The 24,767-nt window shown below is 35.3% G+C and overlaps 3 protein-coding genes and 1 long non-coding RNA gene across 6 annotated transcripts in view; 3 read left to right on the plus strand and 1 right to left on the minus strand.

Annotated features, from left to right (window-relative positions):
• LOC111792765 overlaps positions 1-307 on the minus strand; it is a 5,001-nt gene extending 4,694 nt beyond the window's left edge. The window contains exons 1-2 of one of the 3 annotated variants that reach the window (XM_023674345.1): positions 239-307; positions 87-155 (exon numbers count right to left, since the gene is read on the minus strand). In XM_023674345.1, the coding sequence (XP_023530113.1) occupies positions 87-116 (30 nt within the window). In that variant the 5' untranslated portion in view covers positions 117-155; positions 239-307. Of the gene's footprint in view, positions 1-86; positions 195-238 lie in introns of those variants that run through there. The other 2 variants (XM_023674346.1, XM_023674344.1) reach the window with 2 other exon arrangements.
• On the plus strand, positions 85-305 carry LOC111792796. Its single transcript, XR_002814849.1, has 2 exons — positions 85-126; positions 210-305. It is a non-coding gene; the product is annotated as an uncharacterized LOC111792796 (long non-coding RNA).
• A 7,072-nt stretch (positions 308-7,379) lies between the features above and the next one.
• LOC111792731 (presequence protease 1, chloroplastic/mitochondrial-like) lies at positions 7,380-20,459 on the plus strand. The gene is made up of 19 exons (XM_023674296.1): positions 7,380-7,774; positions 7,967-8,150; positions 8,315-8,489; positions 8,591-8,723; positions 8,826-8,896; positions 9,643-9,726; positions 10,804-10,894; positions 13,069-13,589; positions 13,687-13,851; positions 13,933-14,151; positions 14,245-14,372; positions 15,813-16,002; positions 16,198-16,281; positions 16,365-16,462; positions 16,599-16,863; positions 16,935-17,097; positions 17,177-17,357; positions 18,131-18,202; positions 19,977-20,459. The coding sequence occupies exons 1-19, from the start codon at positions 7,483-7,485 to the stop codon at positions 20,116-20,118; spliced, it is 3,258 nt and encodes a 1,085-aa protein (XP_023530064.1). The 5' UTR covers positions 7,380-7,482; the 3' UTR covers positions 20,119-20,459.
• Positions 20,460-22,815: 2,356 nt separating this feature from the next.
• LOC111792780 (cyclin-dependent kinase inhibitor 7-like) lies at positions 22,816-24,767 on the plus strand. Its single transcript, XM_023674365.1, has 4 exons — positions 22,816-23,422; positions 23,835-23,887; positions 24,018-24,197; positions 24,333-24,767. The coding sequence occupies exons 1-4, from the start codon at positions 23,102-23,104 to the stop codon at positions 24,400-24,402; spliced, it is 624 nt and encodes a 207-aa protein (XP_023530133.1). The 5' UTR covers positions 22,816-23,101; the 3' UTR covers positions 24,403-24,767.

The raw sequence follows: 24,767 nt of genomic DNA on the forward strand, positions 1-24,767 counted from the left end.
AAAACAACAACAAAAAACAAAACGCGCTAAAAACGCAGAAAAAAGATAAGAAAACACGAGTGTTAAAAGGAGTATTGAAGAAATACCTGAGTGAAGAGAAAGGGATCGTCCGCCATTGTTAAGAAGGTAAAAGGGCATTTGAGGAGGATGAGAATCTTGTTTCCTTTTATTTGTTCTTTCTGCGACTCTGCTCTNCCATTGTTAAGAAGGTAAAAGGGCATTTGAGGAGGATGAGAATCTTGTTTCCTTTTATTTGTTCTTTCTGCGACTCTGCTCTCCTCTCATAACTGGAAAAGGAAAAAAAATAAAAAATCACATTGTTTATATCATATACAAAAGTGGACCGCATCCATAATGTCCCCAAGACAAGGTACTCAGCCACTATAGATCATTTTGACTATATACTTGAACTTGAAACACTTTATGTCTCTACATATAGTTCAAATAATCATACTATAGTTAGAGTGTTCTTAGTTTATTGAATTTAGATTAATAATCGTAAAATTCACTTTATTCAATAACAATCTTTACTGGATAAACATCAATAATAACTTTATTGAAAATATAATATATTTTTGTTTACAAACTATAAGTTTTAGGACATAAAACCCAACACGTTCAGACGTTTGTTTTCCACCGTTTTTCTTCGATTCCTCGTTGTTTCTCCTTCCTCTTCAATCCTTACATGCCTTTATGGATGGTAAACACCTGAAAGGTACAGATCCATGAGGTTTTTTTAAAAAGAAAAGTGTTCTCCTTTCCGACGATGAACGACACGAATGGGGTGCGAAAACTTACCCTTTACGTGTGTACGGTCTTCAGTGATCCCTTTTGTGGTAGAACTTGGAGGTTTTGGCGTTGATCTTGTATGGTTTTGTCGGAGTTTCGGATCTCTCCTCTCTCTCTTTCGGTTTCTCTATTTGTTTTGCGATTTTTCCTTGCAAGTGACTCTCTGGAGGATAGCAGAGTTTCGTGGGTTGAATTTGGCGATGCGGGAGTGTCGGATGGAGGTGAGACCGAGTTGGGTGCGCGTCTTTGCTGGCAATCGTGCAATTTTTTTTTCCCGTATCGTTACAAGGTGAGAATTTATGATGCATGCCAATTTTAATGCTTGTGTTAGAATAGACGATGAGATATTGTGATCTATGCTCCCGGTGATTAATGGATATTAGCTCCTCGTTGAGTTTGTATATATGCACAATATAGTATGTTTAGTTCCATGTGATTAATTGTGTGTTCCTCTTTATAGAGCGTGTTTATCAATACAAAGTTAGGATTAGGGTGCTAGAGCTGGTCAACTAGACAATGACTTAGGCCAGGAAGCCTTCAATAGATTGAACACCTTAGGAGCATAGTGGCGATCAAGAGGTCTAGACCCGAGTGCTCCCAGACTTATAAAAACTTGAAGAGTCAGAACAAAATACCCTGGAGTCAAAAGTTCGCATTAATCATTCCCTATGTATGATACACTGATTATGTGCCTCTTTATGTTCAATGTGTCTCTTTATGTTCATGTTATTAGGTTACTACAGACTATTAGAGGGTTGCCAACAAACCTCCGGTAACAAACAAACCTCTAGTAACAAACTATTTGTATTGATAGAGTTCATTTTGTATCTCAGTAGTTGCTATTATCAATTTACTTTATGAGTACTATTAAAAGACTCGTCAACTAATCACCAATAGTGAACTTTCTAGATTGACATGGTCACATATATATCTCAGTGGTTGGTTGAGGCACTGTGTCATTCCACTTATGTTTATGATACGAGGATACTATGTGAGAATTATTAAAGGGTCGCCAACTCTCTAGTAATGAACTATATAAATGACCAAGATCAACATTATATCTGAAATAGTTGGTTTAATTATAGGGTCACACCACCATATAAATAGTATGATTCTCATGGTGTACGACAAGAGCGTTCAATAGAGCAATTGTGATATACCAGAGTCTTATCTTAGATCCTATCAAGCGTGCAAGTTTGGCTCATCTCTTCAACTCATCTTCGTTTTTTATATAAATAATTTTGTGTTTATTCAATATAAAATGTTATGCTAACTTAATATTTTTACGAGATTCTAAAATCTTAAAGATAAAGTTGTTTCGAGCCGGTTATCGAATTTATATGTTTTCTTTATATCGAAAGTTGTACAATGATATTCCAATTTTGAAAGAATCTTTTGTTAGCAATTTTTACTAAAATTTGTTATAAATTGACAAGTTGAAGATTGAGTTGAAACCCACAACATATTAGAGATAAGACAAAGCCGAAGCATAATAAATTATACATCATGTCACACTAGAGGGTATTTCTGTAATTTAGAATACCCATGAGTCAACGCAAAGACATTTTTTAAATAAAGAAGTAAAAATATATTATTGGTAATTGTCTCCACTTTATATAGATTTTAAGGACATAAATTAATGATTTAAAGCAATAAAATAATTAATTCCACGTAAGCGCCAAGTCATTGGAGAGATTAATTAATATAATAGCTTATCTGGTGATGCATGAGGATCATGCTTCTCAAATGTAATATAAATTAAATTGGCAACTTAGTGCATTTTATTTAATTTGGAACCATAATTAATTGATAAAAAAAAATAATATAAAATATGTTATGGGAAAGATATGGATCCTTTCTAATTCAAAACAAATTGTTTTTANTCACTAAACGACAGCGTTTTGCTTCTCTCTCCTCCCCTTGCTTTTCTAATTCAAAAGGAGAGCTAAGATTGGTGGCTTTTTAATATTAGTTTTCAAAGTAATTTTAAAATATTATTATTTACTTTTATAATTAATTAGTTTCTTTTTTTTTTCTATTTCTATTATGATATATAATACATTTTTAATGTAATTTTATAACAACTATTTTTCCATTTGATATACAATTATGTTTTGTCTAAATATATATATATATATATATATATATATAAAAGGTGATTAATTATAAAATTAGTATGTATAATTCGAAAAAAAAACTAACTCTTTAAAATTTAATTCAATAAAATCGAGCTAATTAAGTATAAAATTATTTTTTCTTTTTTTTTTTTTTTTTTTAACACTCTTGTATAGGGTGTGTAGATGTAAATCAAAGATGTCTCGTGGTAGAGCTAGACGGGAAAGTCTTCCTGTCTCCATCCCCGCCGCCTATTTCATTCTCCATTTATTTTTGGGTGATCAAGTTTACCGCTAATAACTTTTTCTCATTTATTATTCTTTTAAAAATAATTATTTTAAAATTTTCATTTTTCAATATAATTTTTATTAAAAAAATTATAAATATAATTTATAAAAATTTAAATTTGAATATTATAAAATAAATTTGAACAATTAAGAAAATCTACGACATAATCTATATATATATATATTAAGGAAGATGGGATGAGGAATATATTCCGATTTCCATTTCCATTTATCTTACGGGAAAAAAATTAATAAATAAATATTTAAATGGTAATAATTTTGGACTGTCTAATTCTTAATAAATATAATAGAGTATTATTCCTAATTTAGAATTATCCAATCAAAAAAATATATATACAGTTTGGTTTGTTATCTGTTTTTTTTTTTTTTTATATATATAAATATATCTAATTCTATGTATTGTTTATTTCTTATTATTTTATTATTTCACCCAAAAATTTATTACTTTCTTCAAAAATAATTCGATCAAAATCTCATTCATGTAGGGATTCAAATTAAACTCTTTTTTTTTATTTTTATTTTTTTATCTTACATTAATAATTTAAAATCTAGTTGATAATCATCTATTAATATTATAAATTTTTTATATTTGTTATTTACTTTTTAAGAATTAAGTAAATTTTTAGAAAAAGTTCAAAAATTTATTTTTCTTTTTGATAATTGGTTCAAAATATTTTCTTTTAAAAAATGGAATTTGTTGTACAAAAATGGATGAAAAACAAATACAATTTTCAAAACAATTTAATTATTTTAAAAAAAATGTTCGCTTAAAACTTATCTATTCCACAATCGAACTTATTCTATTTATTTTCAACGTTAATGGACACTGAAGTTCGAATAAATGAAACGGTCTACATGTGATTCAACAATGAAATTGTAACTGTGAGAAGAAAGAAGCGACGTACAAAACAAGAAGAATTACACGCTTGGTATAGTGTAGCTACATTAGCTTCGTTACTTGAGTCATAGTTGTAAAAATGTTGCAACTTTTCGGTTTAGAGAGCGAGGATGAAGTTTGGGTTACCTTCAATATTGTTTTTATAATTTATTTATTACGAGAGTTGACCTCGACTTCTCATTCCCTTATTCCGAACAAGGTTATTAGAAAGTTGAATCAGACTTCATTGGGTCTTGGGATGTCCCACCTTGACTCAACTCGGTTTAGGTTGAGATGGATTTTAGGTCTTTTTGGCCTAGCCGCTCCTACTTTTTTAGCCTAATCTTGTCTAGGATTCTATGTAATCTCAGCTTGGCCTCTAGTTGTAATAATCGAAGGAAAACAAAAATAATAATAAGAAGTTGTCCCGCATTGTTTATGTTGAAAAGGTGGGTGTTAAAGTCTCTTGCTTCCTTTCATCCCATTTGAATGGGTTTGAAGTTAGTCGGGGAATATATTTTCTAATGGCTCTAGGCCAACATTTTTGTTGATCCGGTTCAGATATGATACACTTTGATCCTTTCCTACCCGTTTCAACTTTTTAGAAGTATTTAAGGTTAGTATGACTACTTTTTAGCCCGTTTAAATTATTTGGTGTCAATTTTAAATTATTTTATACAAAATCAGGTTTAAGTAGTTTAAATTATTTTTGCATAATTAGGTGAGCCAATTCACGTTAGTGACTCCTTAACATAATTAAATTTTAGAGAGCACTAAACTAACATCAAGGGGTCATAGTAGATTCAACCTAGGTCAACCAAGTAAGTGTTCCTACTATTGGCACGGTCGAAAGAGTTCTCTCATGTGTGATGACACGTACCTAGTGGCCCTTACACGTGTCATGTGTTTAATATGATGTGTTATGATGTTATGTTATGCTATGATGATATGATATGTTATGATGATGTGATATGTTATGATGATGTGATATGTTATGATGACATGAGATGTATGATGATATGTCATGTTACGATGATATATATATAGGAGATATCATGTTGCACTATGACATGAATATGTTTGGCAATGAAATGTATGACAGACATGTATGACAATGAAGAGTTTCTTTCTGCACAAACCCTAAGTAATGCTACGAATGATGTAATGTATGAAAGCTTATGCATGCATGTTACCTAAGATAATATGTGAGGAATGTATGAGGTTGTGTCACATGAATGGTTTAAAATGAAAAGTATAGGACCTCATGCATATTGTATGTTCGTATACATCGAGATACTTCCTCTTTTATGATGAGTATGGACGCGTACACTATGATGATGATGACGACGACTATCATGTTTGGCATGAACATGACGGTCGTTGTACCTCTGGACGTCTGGCTACAGCCAACTAGCCCGACCATGTAGGGTGTCACAGTCATGCTTGTCCAAGGTGTGTTGCCTATGGCCGCACGATAGATGTCCTGATCTTGCTTATTCGAGTCAGTTGACAGAGACGTCAACTAATTGAGTGGGGAGGATGTCACAGTCATGCTTGTCCATGGTAGCATGTCTATTCCAAACCCCTTTTACATGCTTTCATCCTAGATAGGCCTTTACCATTTCACGTTGTGTCAAATGGGGGTATATGACCGTTCACCAAAACCAAGTCTACATTCGTCGAGACTAAAATGCCCCAAAATGTACTATATGTGGATATGACTAGTTGTCACTTCTTCCTACCCTGAGTTATATGTTATTTAAGCCGTGATATTTCTTAATTTGTTTATAGTCATATAACGTTGCTTTCTTCAGTTATTCAAACTGTTTTCAAATGTATTTCCTCACTCACGTTTTCTAAACCTTTTCTCATAATGTGACTTGAGCCCCAAACATACGCCAACGTTGTCCGTGATGTTTGAATTTCTCACGACTGACTTATTCGCTTGATTAGAACAAGTGTCGCACAATCGCTACCCCGTTATTGCAAGAGTACGACTGTGACATAGGGTCAAGGGGTGTGCGAGCTCGCCTAATAGACCCACGTTCGCACGTGTAGGTCGTGTGTAGGGAAGTACTATATATTCAATTTGTCAAAATTGGAGGCCACCCGAGAGACTATGGTTTTAAATTATAGGTCTCTATTCATAATTGCACATTCCCTAATCCCAACAGTGTGGTTAGACATCAAAAATTCAATCCGAAAGTATATAGTTGTGTGTTGAGATGTGGGTTCATTTGCAGTAATTCATTTGGGCNTTTTTTTTTTTTTTTTTTTTTTTTTTTTTTTTTTTTTTTTGGGTCTTAATAAGTGAGTGTTCCTATAGAGAATTAGTGTTCAACAATTTCGTATCATAACAAGGTTGGGATAGATCAGTATGCTTTATATGTCTGATCTTTCATCTCAGAAACGATTTCTTCAGATTATTAGTGAGTGAGTTTATTCGTATCGTGAGTTGTATGTAACCCTGCAAATTTTGTATCGAAAATTTTTGTTTGATATTAACGAGATATTGCCAACAAATAGATGATCTCCAGGTTGTTTGAGGAATTAAGAAAGTCAACATCAACAATGGACAACATGTATAATGTCCTATCTACAAGGACAAGACTACAGATATCACAGGAAACATTCCCCCATTCTCATCCCTCCATCTATTTCAATATTTACCATCCTAGCTAAATTCTCCATTTATTTTTGCAATACAACTAATTTTTTCCATTTATTATTCTTTAAAAATAGTTATTTTAAAGTTTTCATTATTCAATATAATCTTTATTAAAAATTAAAACCTAATCAATCAATATATTTCATAAAAAAAAAAAAAAAATATATATATATATATATATATAGTCACAATTGCACTCTTATGGTAGCAGACTTGCGATTGTGCGGTACTTACTTTCCAGCAACAAGTGAGCTAAGTTAATTCGTTACGCCGCCTACGGCCAAACAACGTATACTCGAACCTCTTACCTCGGTTTAAGAAGAAAGTTTTAGAAAACGAGGGTAGAAAGAGATTTTCGAAAAAGAGATTTTCGAAAAAGAGATTTTCGAAAAAGAGATTTTGAAAGAGACGTTATATATGCAAGCAAGAGAGTAACAACAACCAGTAACAATATATAATTTTTTTTGGTAGGGAGGAGTTGACAACTATATATATATATATATAAAATAAAAAATTTTATTAACATAATTTCTAAAAATTCAAAATTTAATTTTAGAAGCGTTTTAACCATTAAATTCAAAGCCTAATCACTTTTAACGAATTTCTACCAAATTCACTGGTAATTTTACGAGTTTGATCGCCACTCCTAAACCTCTCCTCACGCCCTTAGTTCATTAAACCCCATTTCCATTTCTCTCTCTTTGATCCTTCATCGAAGTCCGTCAATGGAGAAATCCGTTCTCCTTCGTTCTCTCACCTGTTCTTCTTTGGTTTACAATAGAATCTTTTTCCGTTCACCTTACAACTTGTGTCGCTCTGCATTATCGCCATCTTCCTCCTTTGTTCCGAGGAAATTACACCGTCTCAGTCACAGCCTCGCCACACGCTCATTGCCGCCTCCTCGTCGATGGAGACTACTGCTTACTTCCTCGCCTTCTGGTTCGTTTCACTTCAGAAAACATTTCTCCTCCCTGCCTCCGCGTGCTGTTGCTGCTTCCCCTGCGCAATCCCCTCCAGGTTTCAGTTTCCTTTCTGTTTTGTTTTTGGATTCCGTGTGTCTTACACAATTCATGAAACGATCTATTTCGAATTTTCGCACTTGGATTCTGATTTCCTGTTTGATTACTTGCTGGAAATCTGCTTGTGTTTCTTGAGTCTATGGTTGATTGCAATAAGTGGACTTAATGATTTTTGTTTTTCTGAGTGTAGAGTTTGCAGAAGTTTCATATGAGGTTGCTCAGAAGCTTGGATTCGAGAAGGTCTCTGAGGAATTTATTGGTGAGTGCAAATCAAAAGCTGTGCTTTTTAGACATAAGAAGACTGGTGCGGAGGTAATGTCCGTGTCAAATGATGATGAGAATAAGGTCTTTGGGATTGTATTCCGTACACCACCGTGAGTATACTTTAGTTTTGATTTTCCTGTTTGATTACTTGCTGCTAATTTTTTGAGGAAAAACCAACTATTAAATGAAAGAACCAAGACATGTAATGTTATTCTTAGTTGTTTCCATTTAATCAAATTTTGAGATGCGTCTCTAAGTTATAATTCTTTCGCAGGAACGATTCGACTGGAATTCCACACATATTAGAACACAGTGTATTGTGTGGATCAAAGAAGTATCCAGTGAAGGAGCCATTTGTTGAATTATTGAAAGGAAGCTTACATACATTCTTAAATGCATTTACATATCCTGATAGGACATGTTACCCAGTTGCTTCAACAAATACAAAGGTAAGTAGTGAACATGCTGAGTTACAAATAAGATTGTTGTGGTTGAGATGAGAAAATTGTTTAGCTTTCAGCTGACTGAAAATGGCTTTGTAAATCTTTAGGATTTTTATAATCTTGTTGATGTGTACTTGAACGCGGTCTTCTTTCCTAAGTGTGTGGAGGACTTTAAGACGTTTCAACAGGAGGGTTGGCATTATGAACTAAACGATCCATCAGAAGACATATCTTATAAAGGTAATTTCCTGTTGCATATACTCATCATGGTGCAGTATTCTCTGAACTGCCATGAGAGGAATGTTGATTAGTTTTCTTTACTAAAGCTTTTCTCAATGCTAGGGGTGGTGTTCAATGAAATGAAAGGAGTTTACTCCCAGCCTGACAATATCTTAGGACGAGTTACTCAGCAGGCAAGAACTTTTTGTTGTTTATCTCAATCTGGTTTTCTTTTTCCCCTCCCAAATTCTAGAACCTTTGCTCATGCAGTTTATACGTCTATATGATTAAAAAAATTCAATTTTTTTTATTCGAGTTTGCATTGCCTATGTAAATAGTCCATCATCAAAAGCTGAAAAAAGAAAGAAAAAAAGGGATAAGAAACGTTAGAATACTGGCTCTAATCCCACGAGTAATCAAGGATAATGGAACAAACCTCTATAATGCTCATGTACAACATATTTTTTATGGTGACATTTGGAATAGGAAATAAATGGAGAATGCTACCCATCAGAAATTCAACTACCACACAAAAGTAAACATAAAGTGAAATAAGAAATAGATAAACCAAATCTTTCAAAAGCTTGGCCAGCTAGTATCTACTTGATTTCAGGCAGATGGAGATGAGAGAAATTGAGACTACATTTTGCAGTTTGTCATGTTTCTGATGCTTAATTGCATCGCTGCTATTTTACATCTCTATAATCTTGCCCAGAACAAAAGCAATATAATTTTTTTAATGTTGAGACACCGAAGAGCCCTTAAAGAAGGGAAATTCTCCAATCTTTCCCAGAACAAGAGCCACAAAATATTTGAGTGTTGGGTNAAAAAAAAAAAAAAAAAAAAAAAAAAAAAAGAATCATTTTCAATGCATAGGAGTACATTTAATAAGTCCCTGGTTGTATATGTCACTGGTTGTTCATTGATTAAAGTTTTGCAGGCTCTTTTCCCGGACAATGCATATGGAGTTGACAGTGGAGGCGATCCACGAGTTATTCCCAAGCTTACATTCGAGGAATTCAAGGTTATTTTCTTAGCATTCTTTTATTGGAATTGATTACAGAATACATTTTGAGATTCTAAAATAAAATACCGGAAAGAACAAAGGAATTATAATAGATGGGAGCTTTTAAAAACGCTTGCCTGGATAACAGCTTGAAAAATGTAAATCCTGAGGCTAGATCTTTTTTGGTAAATGCTTTTCATGTGGCCTGTGGGTTGAATTCATGTTGTCTTGTGCATGTTCTTTGTTAAAAGCTGGTTATTTTAATCTTTTTAGGTTTATTTTCTCTTCCTCTCCCCATTCATTTATGCATGTGTGTGCATAAAGCACATATTTATCTTGATGAGTAAAATAAGATTTTATATAAGAACAATATAGTACGAACTACTTAAAATTTTACTTTCAAATGTACTACGTAAGAGAGAACTGCAGAATAATCCGTTCTTCATAAATGTTATGCTGATTGATGACCTCATTTATTTATTATCCTCTCAATTATCTGTAGACTTGTAATTAAAGAAGCTTTTGGTATCCAGTAATGGAATGAGGGAAGATGGGCATCACAAAGCCTATGTTATTAATGGACATTGGCATTTTAAGTTAATTAATTTTTCATTAGAAATAATTTATTTTAATTTTAGTATGAAGTATTCTTTTTAAGGAATATGAAGTACTTTTATCAAGAAATTTAATTTAACTTTATACCGTTCATTAAGCCGTATGAAAAGCAAGGGCGACTGTGAGGATTTCCAGTTCCAAGGGTGTTGATTTTTTTTTGTTATCTTTTATCTTTTAGTTGGAGTAGGATTTTATCAATCCCTAATTATTCTTTTTCACGAACCAAATATTTAGTGTACTTGTTCGTTCAGTTAGCTTTATAGATTCGAAATTCAAGGATAATTTATATGTTGATTAAAATTCCAATAGGATTGGACTCTCTCTTCAATAATGTGCATTTACATATGTATGATACATTTCACATTGAAGTTAAACTATAAACCTTATTTCTGACCGCACATATTTCTTTCACTACTGTTTGGTTGATCTTTTAAGTTATATGTTCTCTGTTTTGTGTTTTCTTATTCTTCGGGTCTGCAGGAATTTCACCGTAAGTTTTACCACCCAGGAAATGCAAGGATCTGGTTTTATGGAGATGATAGTCCAGTTGAACGTCTACGCGTCCTCAAAGGTAATTAATAGAAAATAATATTTATGTTTTCTTTTTAAAATAAAGGCAATTAACTTTTCTTGTCCATCGTTGTTTTTATTTTAATGTAGTACTTGAAACTCAGGTTTTTTATGAAGTGCAAACTTGTAGTTGAAATATTATGCAACTATGTATTATGCCATGTAAGGTAAGTCATGAGACATCATGCATGTTTGTGTGTCATGTGTATAGGGATACTTTCCCGTTATGTTATAATGGTACGGATGCGTACGTTCGACACTATGCTCGCTATGGTGGGCCCATGTATACATACATGGGCCGTGTGTGGAGAAGTTCTCCACATCTACCCTGCCCAAATAAAGCAAGGGCCTAAGGCCATGTAAAGTGAATGAAAGATAGGTCCCACTCAAGTTTTGCACGTGATTTACATGTGTTTTGTATGTGTATTGTATGCCTAACCTCAACAGTGGGTGACTTACTGAGTATTTCATAAAATACTCAAGCCACGTGCTGACGTTGTGAAGACCATGGAAGTTGGAATGGGGGCTTTATAGGATAGTAGATGTTTCTGTTAAGTTTTATCTTGAATAATAAACGTTTGCATTTAATTTCTCTGGTTTTAGTTGTCGAATAATTTCCTGAGTTAGGTTGAATTTTGTGTTTTAAACTACTTATGTAAGACCATGCCGTTATTTTCAAAGTTATTTTATATGAGCTTCCGCATTATGTCTTATGCATGCAAGGTAACGTCACTAATTAGGTTAAGAAAAATTAGGGGCGTTACAGTTGGTATCAGAGCCCTAAGTTATAGATCTTGTAGACTGGCTTACGATGTAGGTCTAATGTACTTCCATGGTCCTCTAGTGAACACACCGTTGCTGTCGGGTATGTCTTGTTAAGAATTAAAATTGTTTAGTCATTGGTGTATGCAGCAGGTTAACTTGAGCTTGGTAAAGTATGACGCGTTAGCAGGATTCATGATATGACATGTGCTATGGGATGACTATGTGAAAGCTATGATTGTATGCATTTTCGCTTGTATTGTTATGAATGTTATAGAACTTAATAGACAAGTATGTGACTTAGCAGTTACGTGCTTTGTAGAGATATGTCACCTAGAACTCGAGGAGGAGGTATTAGGGGACGACCCCTAGTTAGGGGTAGAGGAATGGGTGGAAGAGGACGAGGTCCAGAGCGCAAGGACTCCGTGGACAATGACAATCATAGTAAAAGAGCGACTATTTAGATACCCTAGGATTTAAGTGTGGGGAACTCAAGGAAAGTAATACGTTTCTATGCCTCGCCGGAAATCACGCGATTTCGCGTCATCGAGTATATATATATATATATATATATATATATATATATATTTTTGAAACACATATCGTTATAGTTATTGTTGACACTTTTTCCTTTAAATATTTCCTGCTTCCAGTAAATCTATTTCTTGCCAAAAAGCATGAATATTTCTTTCCTTCAATGAAATCTAGTTTTTCTTTTTAATAAATGCGTAAACATAGTGTGATACCTACATGCGCTCATACACACAAAGCTCTCATTAATTTGAAACAATAACACAATTTTTTTTAAAGAAAATTCATTTTCATTCATTCATGTTGATCTTTTCTTATCTTGTCTAATGATATGAGAATTTTTCTTGGTTAGTTACAATGTTAATCTTATGTATTAACCTTACTTTTGATACGGTCCCAATGTTTCTCATTTTCATATGTATAATTTGATTAAAATTTATTAGACGTCCTTGCCGTTTTGAGGAATAAAGTAGATCCAATGTGACAAGGTTTTCTTTTTCCTTTTTTTTAGTATGTGACATTAAATGATATTTTTTTAAAGCTCAACATGTCATATTAATTGATAAACATGAATTTGGGTCGAGTTTTAATGCCTATTTTGATTGAGATGCATAAAGCAGGATTGGGCTAATTGTGTTTTGGAGGGTACTAATAATGTTTGTTTGATTTTTGTAACTCCTTTAGGACTGCAATCACTATAAATTTGTTACAATTGATGTTTACTACTCTTTATTATTGGCAATAGTGTCCATTAAGAAGTAGGGGAACTATAAATTAAAACTAAGGTTAACGTGGATGCTGTATTTGACCCTTTTTTTTGTTATTGGATTTGTATTTTATCAATCTCTGACTAGTTTAGTGACCTCTCTGCCTCCATCACAGAATATCTAGATATGTTTGATGCAAGTCCAGTTTCCAACCAGTCTAAGATTGAGCAACAAAGGCTATTCTCAGAGCCGGTTAGGATTGTTGAGAAGTATCCTTCTGGTGATGGAGGTGATTTGAAGAAAATGCATATGGTCTCCGTTAATTGGTTACTTTCCGAAAAGCCCTTGGACTTGGAAACTGAGCTTGCCCTTGGGTTTTTGGACCATCTTATGCTGGGAACTCCTGCTTCTCCCATGAGGAAAATCTTACTGGAGAGTGGTCTAGGAGATGCCATTGTTGGTGGTGGGATTGAAGATGAGCTCTTACAACCACAGTTTAGTCTTGGATTGAAGGGTGTTTTGGATGATGACATTCCAAAAGTAGAAGAATTAATTCTAAGTACCTTTAAGAAATTAGCAGAGGAAGGTTTCGACAATGATGCAGTAGAGGCTTCCATGAATACCATTGAGTTTTCCCTGCGGGAAAATAACACTGGATCTTTCCCTCGAGGCTTGTCACTTATGCTTCGATCCGTTGTAAGCTTATAATCATCTCTGTTTATTTCCTATTTTAATCATCAAATTCATTTTTGAAGTTTGTTGGTTTATAATTCTTTTAAACTAAAATTAACAGGGTAAATGGATATATGATATGGATCCGTTTGAACCATTGAAGTACGAAGAACCTCTGAAGGCCTTGAAAGCCAGAATAGCTGCGGAAGGACCCCAAGCGGTTTTTTCTCCGTTGATAGAGAAATTCATCTTGAACAATGCTCATCGAGTAACTATTGAGATGCAGGTAAAATCTACTCGATTTTTTCCCTCAGAATTTAATTCACTATATTGTTACATTTGATTTTATTAGTTTATTATTTGACAGCCTGATCCAGAGAAAACTTCTCGTGACGAAGCAGCTGAAAAAGAAATCTTGCAGAAAGTTAAAGAAAGCATGACTGAGGAAGATCTTGTTGAACTGGCACGTGCTACACAGGAATTACGGCTGAAGCAGGAAACACCGGATCCACCGGAAGCTTTAAAATGTGTTCCATGCCTTTGCCTTGAAGATATTCCTAAAGAACCTATTCGTGTTCCAACTGAGGTGACCACATCAATCCATATTTGAGTTCAGTGGATACTCTGCATTATGGTTTAGTTTCTAATCTCTCTGTCTTTAATATAATCTTACCTGTAGATTGGGAATGTCAATGGAGTAACCGTTTTACAACATGAACTCTTCACAAATGACGTTCTTTATTCTGAAGCTGTTTTTGATATGAGTTCACTGAAGCAGGAGCTTCTTCCTTTGGTACCTTTATTTTGGTAAGCGGTGGAACTTCATTAGTTTGTTTGTCATTGCTGATAGCTTAAATTTTCGGGCATGAGGAAAGTAATCAGTGTCTTATCTATTAAATTATGCTCGAATTGACCAATAACTTTTCATTTGCATTTCTAAATTTGAATCTCACAAAAGGTCAATGACTAAAGAGTTCGAGGATGCATCCTCAAAGTTGCAATTATTAATTTATGAGATCACTTCAGGGAATTCAAAGGGCAGATGTGAGAAACATTATTTAGGCCTTTTTAGGGCATTTTGCTAGAAGATGCTGCACAAAGAGATCACCCAAAGTTTGTGTAGCAAGTATAAATGATCTTGCTCATCTTTCTTAATTTTCAAAGAGGTACATGTGCTTTTTATAATAAAGAAAGGCTAACTAAATCCCTAGGTATTAGGTAACAATATAGATATAATTAAGGCTAGGATTTACATAGATACAAGGTCATTCCTTCAACACTTCCCCCAAGCTGCGAAATAGATATCATCCATTCCCAACTTGGACCGGATAGGATTATGTGCAATATTGATCCCACGACTTCAACGTCAAGACACGACTTCAATGGTAGCTATGTAGGCGCTGAATAAATTTTGTTAAGGTGGAAGATCAGTAGTTATGAAGGCTCTGAATAAATTTTATTAAGGTGGAAGATCAGTAATTATGAAGGCTCTGAATAAATTTGGTCAAGGTGGAAGATCGGTAGCTACGAAGGCTGCACCGATTAATCACACCTCCCAAAATAGAATGACTCTGATACCATGTTGTTAGTATAAATTATCTTGCTCACACTTTTTGATTTTTAGAGAGATACATGTGCCTTTTATAATAAAGAAAGACTAATTAAATCCCTAGATATTAGGTAACAATATAGATATAACCAAGTCTAGGTTTTACATAGATATCAACAATTTGAACTTCAAATCTTGTAAGCTAGTCCAACATAGGGAGGAGTTTTACAGGCAATGAAAGGTCATAAGAACCCAATGCAGAACCGTTGCAAGGATCAAAGAAAAATATAAGAGAACTTCAAATTTAGATACTGCAGGTTTCTCCTCAAAATAGAGCTTCATATAAATATTGCAATTGTAGCAAGAGGTTCAAAATCAAAGCCCAGGATAAAAGAATTTTCATCTTTGAGCTTGTGACTTTGGGAAACACATTATATTTATATCAATAAGAGGGAAATAATTATTTAATTGCTGTCACAAAGAAATTATAAACAGAGCACTCTGTTTGTGCTCCATTAATGTTAAAATATATATAAATGTTTTAAACTAGCTCCTCTCTGCTTTCGGTTATCAATTGTCTAATAGATGATATCAATCATTTAAATATAGCTGGTCTTGAGCATTTGTTAGAATTTTGGAGTGGTTTAATCCGAATCACAACGTTCCTTTGTTTTTGACCTCCAAATATTCTTTGTCAGTCAATCATTGTTAGAGATGGGCACAAAAGACTTGAGTTTTGTGCAACTTAATCAGTTAATTGGAAGAAAAACTGGTGGGATATCAGTTTATCCATTTACATCATCTATACGTGGCGAGGACAAGGCATGTACTCATATGATTGTCAGAGGCAAGGCTATGTCAGGGTGTGCTGAAGACTTATTCAACCTGGTATGTTAATATGACTTCAAAACATGTGTGGAATGGCATCTGCAAACAAATTTGTTCTTTTATTTTACATTTCAACAGTGTGCAGTTTTTTACTATGTTGGAGTTGAGCCATTTTTCTTTAGTATTGATTTTTAATTTACAATTCAAGGTGAGCTGCTTCCTGATATAATGAGTTCATTTCTTTCTATGCTGTAGATGAACTGCATTCTTCAAGAAGTACAGTTTACAGATCAGCAACGTTTTAAACAGTTTGTATCTCAGAGCAAATCTGAAATGGAGGTACATTAAATAAATGAATGATTAAAATGCCCATACCGACAATTGTGAAATGTAAAGTATAATGTATATATGATATCTATCAGAATCGGTTAAGAGGTAGCGGTCATGCAATTGCTGCTGCTAGGATGAATGCAAAATTGACCAGTGCAGGGTGGATCTCTGAACAAATGGCTGGTCTCAGGTTTGGATTTTTTTATATTTTCATGGGGGGTTTTTTTTTTCGTCTTTTTTGGTGCTATATGGTTGAAATGACTGTCTCTCGTGCGTAAAGCTAAATGATTTCAACCTCCTGTTCTTGTTTTGTTCATTGTATATAGTTATCTGGAATTCCTACAAACTCTTGAAGAGAAAGTTGATCAAAACTGGGCTGAAATTTCTTCGTCACTTGAGGAAATCCGCCAATCCTTACTTTCAAGGAAAAATTGCCTCGTCAACATTACTGCTGATGGAAAAAATCTCATGAAATCGGAGAAGTTCATTGGAAAATTTCTTGATTTGCTTCCTAACCAGCCTCTCATTCAAAGAAGCACTTGGAATGCCCGGCTTTCTTCAGATAATGAAGCCATTGTGGTACCGACTCAGGTTAGAGCACGCTTATATCAATTTTTGCACATTTTATTCCTCAACTATTTCTTAATAGCTACCTCCTCCAGGTTAATTATGTTGGAAAAGCAGCTAACATATATGAAACGGGCTATGAACTTAATGGAAGTGCCTATGTTATAACAAAGTTCATTAGTAATACTTGGCTGTGGGATCGTGTTAGAGTAAGTGGAGGTGCTTATGGAGGGTTTTGTGATTTTGATACTCATTCAGGTACAGGATTGTGCTACCCTCTTTTGGCATTTCATTAAATACCAATTGATAATCTTCCCTATTTGAATTGCATTGGCAGGAGTGTTCTCCTTTTTATCTTATCGTGACCCGAATTTGTTAAAGACGCTTGATGTATATGATGGAACTGTCGATTTTCTACGTGAATTGGAATTGGATGGAGATACTCTAGCAAAAACCATAATTGGAACCATTGGAGATGTTGATTCATACCAGCTTCCTGATGCTAAAGGTTACAGTAGGTATGGTGCACCCCCTACCTATTTCTTCTCATTCTACAATCAGCCTGTTCTTTGCAATGCATCGTTTAGTTAATTCTAAATGTCCTTGGCTAAGTTTTCGCCTTCAAACCTCGCATCCAAGATTTTGTTATATTTAGATAACAAGAACTTATATTTTAAAAAATATATCATAAGAGAAAAGATGGAACTTGCGAAAAATAGAAAGAAATGTTCCTTTTTGTCTATCTCTGTAACGCCACATGCCCAAATCCCCACTAGTAGATATTGTCCTCTCTGGGCTTTCCCTTTCGGGCTTCCCCTCAAGGCTTTAAAACGCATCTGCTAGGGAAAGGTTTCCACACCCTTATAAAGAGTGTTTCGCTCTCCTCCCCAACCAAGGTGGGATATCACAATCCACCCCCCTTCAGGGGCCAGCTTCCTCGCTGGCACTCGTTCCTTTCTCCAATCAATGTGGGACCGTCACAAAATTCACCCCCCTTCGAGGCCCAACGTTTTTTTACTGGCACACTGCCTCATGTCTACCCCCCTTCGAGGAACAGCCTCTTCGCTAGCACATCGCTCGGTGTCTGGCTTTGATACCATTTGTAACGGTCCAGGCCCACCGCTAGCAAATATTGTCCTCTTTGGACTTTCCTTTTCGGGCTTCCCCTCAAGGCTTTAAAACGCGTCTACTAGGGAAAAGTTTTCACACTCTCTTTTATATGATCATTCTGTTCGAATTATATTTACCGTCTTTATTTTTTTTTTCTTTTTTTTCTTTTTTTTCTCTTCAGCTTGTTGCGGCATTTATTGGGAATTACAGAAGAAGAAAGGCAAAGGAGAAGGGAAGAGATTTTATCAACCAGGTAAAAAATGACTCTACTGTCTAATGTTCATTTTAGGAAGTAAGGTGTTAAAGTCAGAAAAACTGATTGGCTGTGCTGAAGTATGATGAGTTTGGCATTATTTTGACTTCGAAATTCTTTTAATTTGTCGTGCCAATGAAGATAGTCGATCTTTAGCCAAGCTGCGCGTTAGAGCTTTTTACAACTCTTGTTTGTCAACCGGAATTTGCGAGTCATAAATAGTCTAGGACTAAACTTTGAATACCTCTAGGACTAAACGTTTTCTCTTTTATATATTTATTAATGATCGTTTCTTTTTGGATCCATTTTTTTGAGGAATTTCTGTTAAATTATATTGTTAAAATTGAGTTTAGGACAGAAAATATAATCCTTGTCGTTGGAATCAAATAAGGGGTGTGGAATTTTCCATCAAGTTCGTTAGTCCTCTAAAGTCTAAGCAAGTCTACTGCCCAAATATACTCATGTAGGTCACATTCTTCAAGGGGCGTTTGAGGAGCAAGTACGGCTTCTTAATTTCTAGGAATCTTAATATGAGATCTCACATCGGTTGGAGAGGGAAACGAAGCATTCTTTACAAGGTTGTGGAAACCTCTCCCTAGTAGACACGTTTTAAAAACTTTGAGAAGCCCGAAAGAGAGCCTAAAAAAGACTATCTGCTAACTTGAGTTGTATTGAGGACTTATATAGCCTGAGTTTACTTTTAATCGGAGAGGATGCTAGTAGAAAAATTGTTGCTCACAAACTGAATCTGCCATTTAGTTTAGAAGAGTGTGTAAGGCTCCCTTGTTCAAAGGGGAGACCTTTCCAAGTTCTTTGAATTATCTTTCAATACTGTTTCTGGGTTTTATTATCTGATTATTTCTATTAAAAAATTAACGACAAGGGGTAGAATAGTCACATACAAACTAAGATCCAATGCAAATAAATTTGGTAACTAAAATGGAAGATTAAAGTCGATACATCTTATGTAACAGCCCAAGCCCAAGCCCACCACTAGCAGATACTGGACTCTTTGGGCTTTCCTTTTCGGGCTTCCCTTCAAGGTTTTTAAAATGCATCTGCTAGGGAGAGGTTTCCACACCCTTATAAAGAATGCTTCGTTTTCCTCCACAACCGATATGGGATCTTGCAATCCACCCCCCTTCGGAGCCTAGCGTCCTCACTGGCACTCGTTCCCTTCTCCGATCGATGTGGGACCTGCCTTCGAGGCCCAACGTCCTTGCTGGCACACTGCCCGTGTCCACCTCCCTTCAGGGCTCAACCTCCTCGCTGGCACATCGCCCGATGTCTAGCTCTAATGCCGTTTGTTACAGCCCAAGCCCACCGCTAGTAGATATTTTCCTCTTTGGATTTTCCCTTTCGGGCTTCTTCTCAAGGTTTTTAAAATGCGTCTGCTAGGGAGAGACTTCCACACCCTTATAAATAATGCTCCGTTCTCCTCCCTAACTAATATGGGATCTCACATCTTATCCATCGTAAGTCGGTCCATTGACAAGCATAGTAGAATAGGTATTAAAAAAAATGTAGACGGAAATTGTAATACAAAGGATTCGTGCGTACACATTGTTTAACTTCATGTTTTTTGAAGTTACTAGCTGGTTGCTTCATCCATTATTTACCATAAGAAAGATGGTCTTGAGAGAATAGTTAAAGGACAGAATTAATGAATGCAATTACTTTGTATATGTCAGATATCTTGTATTCAATTACACGGACTGATTCTGTACTCTTTTGCAATACTCGTGACAATTTATGTCCATATCTCTTCTAACAGCTTGAAGGACTTCAAGAACTTTGCTGACGCGCTCGAGGCAGTCAGAAACAAAGGCGTGGTAGTTTCTGTTGCATCTCCCGAAGATGTCAAAGTTGCACACGATGAACGCCCGAGCTTTTTCCAGGTGAAGAAAGCCCTCTAAGATACCCTTCAAGCTGCATTGCAGCAAAACCCCACTTCCAAAATCTACCAACAAAGAGGAGAAACAAAACAGATTCAGAGAAGGAGAGAAAAAAAATAGGTACCCAGCCATATTGATATCATTTTTCCAATACTGGTTGGCATGAACAACAAAACTTTACACTATTTCAGTAAAAATTGAATAGGAGGAGATAAAAAAGTTAATATTTGAGCAGCGGGAAGTAATTTTTGTGTACGGAAATGGGGATTTGATGGTTGAAAAGGGTTAATTTTTTGTAGTCTTAAATGTTGCGTTAGCAGAAGAAATGGTGATGTATTTAATTCTTGCGTCTTCTCCATTCACTTGCTCTCATTGTTTATCTGGTTTTCTCTGCTCTCATTTAAATCTTTTGAGTTTTTGTTCTCAACAATTTAGCCATCGAGTTTCGGATTTAGTTGCATTTTGGTCTCTTCGTCCGAATCGTGGCTAAGTACTAGCGGAAGGTTGACGATTGTGTTTATTAAAAAAATATTTTTTTTCGTTTTCTCCCTCGTCTTTCCTATCTTTCTTGTCGTTGCATTTGTCCCCTCTTTTGGTAGACCACATCGACCGTTAGTAACGGGCGACAACAAACATGGCTTGCACACCCATGCATTATGAACTCATGACTTCGTAAACGAGAGGGGTAAAGCTGCTCGATTGTAAAGGAGAGGATACTGAAAACTTCCCTTATTATTATGAGAATTTGGAAAAGGGAAAGGTGCTGCTTTCGAATGTAGTTTGGGTCTATGACATAAGAAAGTCAAGAACTAAAAAATGAGTTCAAGAGCCTAAATCTAAGAGTTTTTTTTTTTTTTTTGGGCAACGACACTCTTCCACTTGCCTATGTAGGCACTGAAACTTTAACAGTGTAGCAACACTTGACGGATAAATTTAAATAGAATTGTTGTTTTGTGCACCCTTACCCGACAATAATAAGATTTGATGAAGCAACCATTATTCATACCCGACAATAATAAGATTTGATGAAGCAACCATTATTGAAGTGGATAAGTTATTTGTGATTACACTCATTTAACCACCATTAGGTTAGTCATGAAAATCATCTTAATGATTAATGATTTAGAAGTGAAGTTAAATATACTGTGACTTCCTAGATTCCTTCCTATGTTGTCATGTTGGAATTAAGGTTGTCATGTTGGAATTATTTTATTGGAATTAAGGTTGGGAATAGAAAATAAAATTGTAATTTAAATATATTTTAACTATTTGATTAAGGAGTGCTTTTTATATACATGCAATCATATGACATTTATGTGTGAGTTTTTACATTGTATGATGTTTTTTTTAATTTTATTTATTTATTGTATGATTAATATCGAAGATTAATTTGATTAAGTGGTATCTTAAATAGAATTTATTTTTTTTAAAACAATATGTATATTGATTTAGATAGTTGTTTATACATCCTTATAAAGGATGTACCCTCGATCATGTTTATTACATTAACGAAGGAGCTGAGTTCTAAAAGCTTGAGAGAAATTCATTCAAATGCTAATGGTCGTGACTTTTTTAATGACTTGGACATTCTAAAATCTGTCACTGTACGTATGTTGCTTAGAACTCATCGACTTGTTTAACTCAATACCAAAATCTATATATATGAGAAAGGAGTGAAAGGAGCACTGTCAATGGTGCGATCTAGATAAGGTGCGGACATGATAGATGATGTTGTGTTGACCTGTAATGAGATGATTAGAGAAGGAGCCGCTTTCCTCAAATCGCTAGAGTGTGGACGAATGATGTTGTTGTGCTTGTTGGAGGTTGTTGTCGTTGATGCAATAGACGTCGGCCAAAGGGAGATAAACATGAGGCGTGCACGAGGAGGGAGGTGAGTAGTAAGAGAGGACAACATCGAGAGTGAGAGTCAATAAGAAGTGGGTACGACTAATGCATGAGAGTGAAGATGCGAGAATAGAATTTTGAGAGGGAGGGCAGAATAATTTATAATTTTAAAAGAATAAAGGAATAGATTGTATATTACAATATATTTAATATAAATTTTTTAAGAATTTTACCGTTAAATGTGGTCAACCATTATACCAATTTTATTGTAATTACATAAAGAATCAAAATTTCTGACATGAACAATTGTTATCGTATTCGTATCAAAGAGATCCAATAAACTGTCTGAATCAGGTGAACCTCTCCTTGTGGTCAAGATGAGGTAGATGCCTCCCAACCATTCCATTACAAGTCTGTCGACACGTACCAAGAAGCTTACCGAGGAATAGAAAAGAAGAACAGATTAGTTCGAAAACCCAAATTCATAAGTCGCCACTCCAACCAACCATATCCTTAAAATAATCAAATACAAAATAATTTATTTACATTCACAAAATTTCTCTTCGAATTCGTTAACAAAGGTCTAAACGCATAAATCACTGTATTACAAGTCGATTAGTCTGGTTATTCTGAATGACACTTCAAAAACTCTTACTTCTAAAAGCAACTAATTATAAGATAATTAGATAAGACTTTTGATTTATTCTTGCCTTGTAAGCTAAAATTAACATTTATAATTATTTTTTTTACTTAAAAAACAAACCAAATGGATAGAAAATAATTTTTTTAAATTAAAATAATAATAATAATAAATAAATAAATAAATAAAAGGGTTGAAATTGTTATGATTATGAAGAAGTTGGAGGATTCGTATTTCCAAAAGCTGCCCAAAATCTTCGCAACGACTTCGTTAGAAGCAATAAACAAACTAGAAATCGCGCTTCGACGATTGACGAATCTCAACCGTTCAAACAACATTGCCGTCTCTCCGTCACCGTCGCCGTCGCCGGTTACCTTCGTAAGCGGCAACTACCTTTTCCCTTCTTCCTCACGGATAGCTCATCCATGAGACTTCTCTCGCTCTAGTTTTTTTTTCTCTCTCTAGAGATGGTTTGGGAGCGGCAATGAAAGCAGAGTTTGAGGTGGAGGTGGAGAGGCGATGGGTGATTGTAAGCGAGTTATGGTGAGGACGGCGGCGAGTAATGCTGGTTGGATGTCTAAGAGGAGGAGAATTGCCGGTTCGCCGGAGAGGTTGAGGCCGTCGACGTCTCAGTCTGACTTAAGCGACGGTTGTTTGTGGTTGGAGAATGCGACGACGTCTGTCTCGCGCTTGGAGAAGAGGAATTCCGTTGGCGTTGTCGCCGGAGGTGAGATGAGTGATGGTTTTTCAGCGGATCAGTTTCCTGTTTCTTGTAGCTCCGGTAACGACTGCGGCAAGGCCACCGGCCTGAAGGACGCCGTGAAATTCGAAGATCTGGAGGTTAATTCCGAATTCTTGGTTGAGGAGTGTACTTCTCTCTTTGCTTTTAGTTGGTTCTTTGTTTTTTTAGTTTGGAATTTAATTTCGAGTTCCTCTGTTTTGGATTGCGAGAAAATGGAGTAGAACAAGAAAATGATTATTAGATTTAACCGGTTCATCAGTCTTGCATTCTAAAATTTCCGTTGAAAATGAATTCAGATGAATTTGTTCTTCATATAACCCTGACTCTTTCCTGCAATTTTTTTCCTGTAATGAACAGTTCGTGATTTGTTCGTTCCTTCGTTGTTCTATTCAATTCTATTTTACTCCTTTTAAACTAACGACTGTTTCTACGAAATGTCTGTTTAGATTTTGAATTTGTATGTATTTTGAATCGTATTTATTGACATTTATGTTCAATGCGCCATTGCAGCCGACCAAGAGCTTCGAAACCGTAGAGTCGACTCGCGTTAACGGCATTCAAAGGTTCATTGCACTTCACTATTCCTTCAAATTCCCCTAACGAAACGGATTCCTAAACGCTTAGTCTTCTTCTCTTTCGCTATTTCTCACTCTGTTTGATATTTAATGTCCGTTTTAATCTGAATCTCTTCAGAGAAAGCACTCCAACGAGCGATCTCCACGGAGAATCCGACGTAATGGACACACTAGCGAAGAGCTTCTTGACTGAGAAACAGAAGCGAACTGATCGTCCGATGAAGACGCCGCCGATTTTTGAGATTGAAGATTTCTTCGCCGAGGCGGAGAAGTACGAGCAGAAGCGCTTCTCAGAGAAGTGAGTACAATTTTTCCATGCGCATGATAACCATCTCTGATTCGGCGAATTTAGTCGAATCAAAACCTAATTGAACTTGTTCTTCTTCTTCTTCTTCTTTAATTGATTTTACCTTTTGGCCTTCATCTTGTGCAGGTACAACTTCGATATAGTGATGGATGTGCCATTGGAAGGACGATACCAGTGGATTCGTCTGAAGCCATGAAAAACCAGCTAACTTCATGCTAAGACACGCCGGGATCTGGATTATCTCGGATTTCATGGAACTCTATCCTTTTGGAAAACTCTGTTAGTTTCTTCTTTTTGTACAGCTTCCATCTCCACAAAAGAAGCTCCGGAACTAAATCTTTTCAGTAAATGCACACTGCACACACACACACACACACCCATAGAAAGGAAACCGCCGCCGCCGCCGCCGCCGCCGCCGCCGTCCTTCTTTTATCATTTTCTTTCATGAACTCAAAGCTGTGTTATGTCGTGCATCCATAATTGAGCACAGATTTCTGTAATTCTCACTTCGAATTCACGACAAATGTTGGCCATGTTAAATCACACTTCGTTCTTTTGTCA

This window comes from Cucurbita pepo, chromosome LG04 (assembly GCF_002806865.2).
Source record: "Cucurbita pepo subsp. pepo cultivar mu-cu-16 chromosome LG04, ASM280686v2, whole genome shotgun sequence".
Lineage (NCBI taxonomy): Eukaryota > Viridiplantae > Streptophyta > Magnoliopsida > Cucurbitales > Cucurbitaceae > Cucurbita > Cucurbita pepo.

Coding starts and splice junctions, on each gene's coding strand:
- LOC111792731 (XM_023674296.1), top strand. CDS start 7,483: ATGGAGAAATCCGTTCTCCTTCGTTCTCTCACCTGTTCTTCTTTGGTT. Junction 17,098..17,176: donor TGATTTTGATACTCATTCAG/GTACAGGATTGT, acceptor TTGCATTGGCAG/GAGTGTTCTCCTTTTTATCT. Junction 17,358..18,130: donor GATGCTAAAGGTTACAGTAG/GTATGGTGCACC, acceptor TTTTCTCTTCAG/CTTGTTGCGGCATTTATTGG.
- LOC111792780 (XM_023674365.1), top strand. CDS start 23,102: ATGGGTGATTGTAAGCGAGTTATGGTGAGGACGGCGGCGAGTAATGCT. Junction 23,423..23,834: donor TGAAATTCGAAGATCTGGAG/GTTAATTCCGAA, acceptor GCGCCATTGCAG/CCGACCAAGAGCTTCGAAAC. Junction 23,888..24,017: donor CGCGTTAACGGCATTCAAAG/GTTCATTGCACT, acceptor GAATCTCTTCAG/AGAAAGCACTCCAACGAGCG.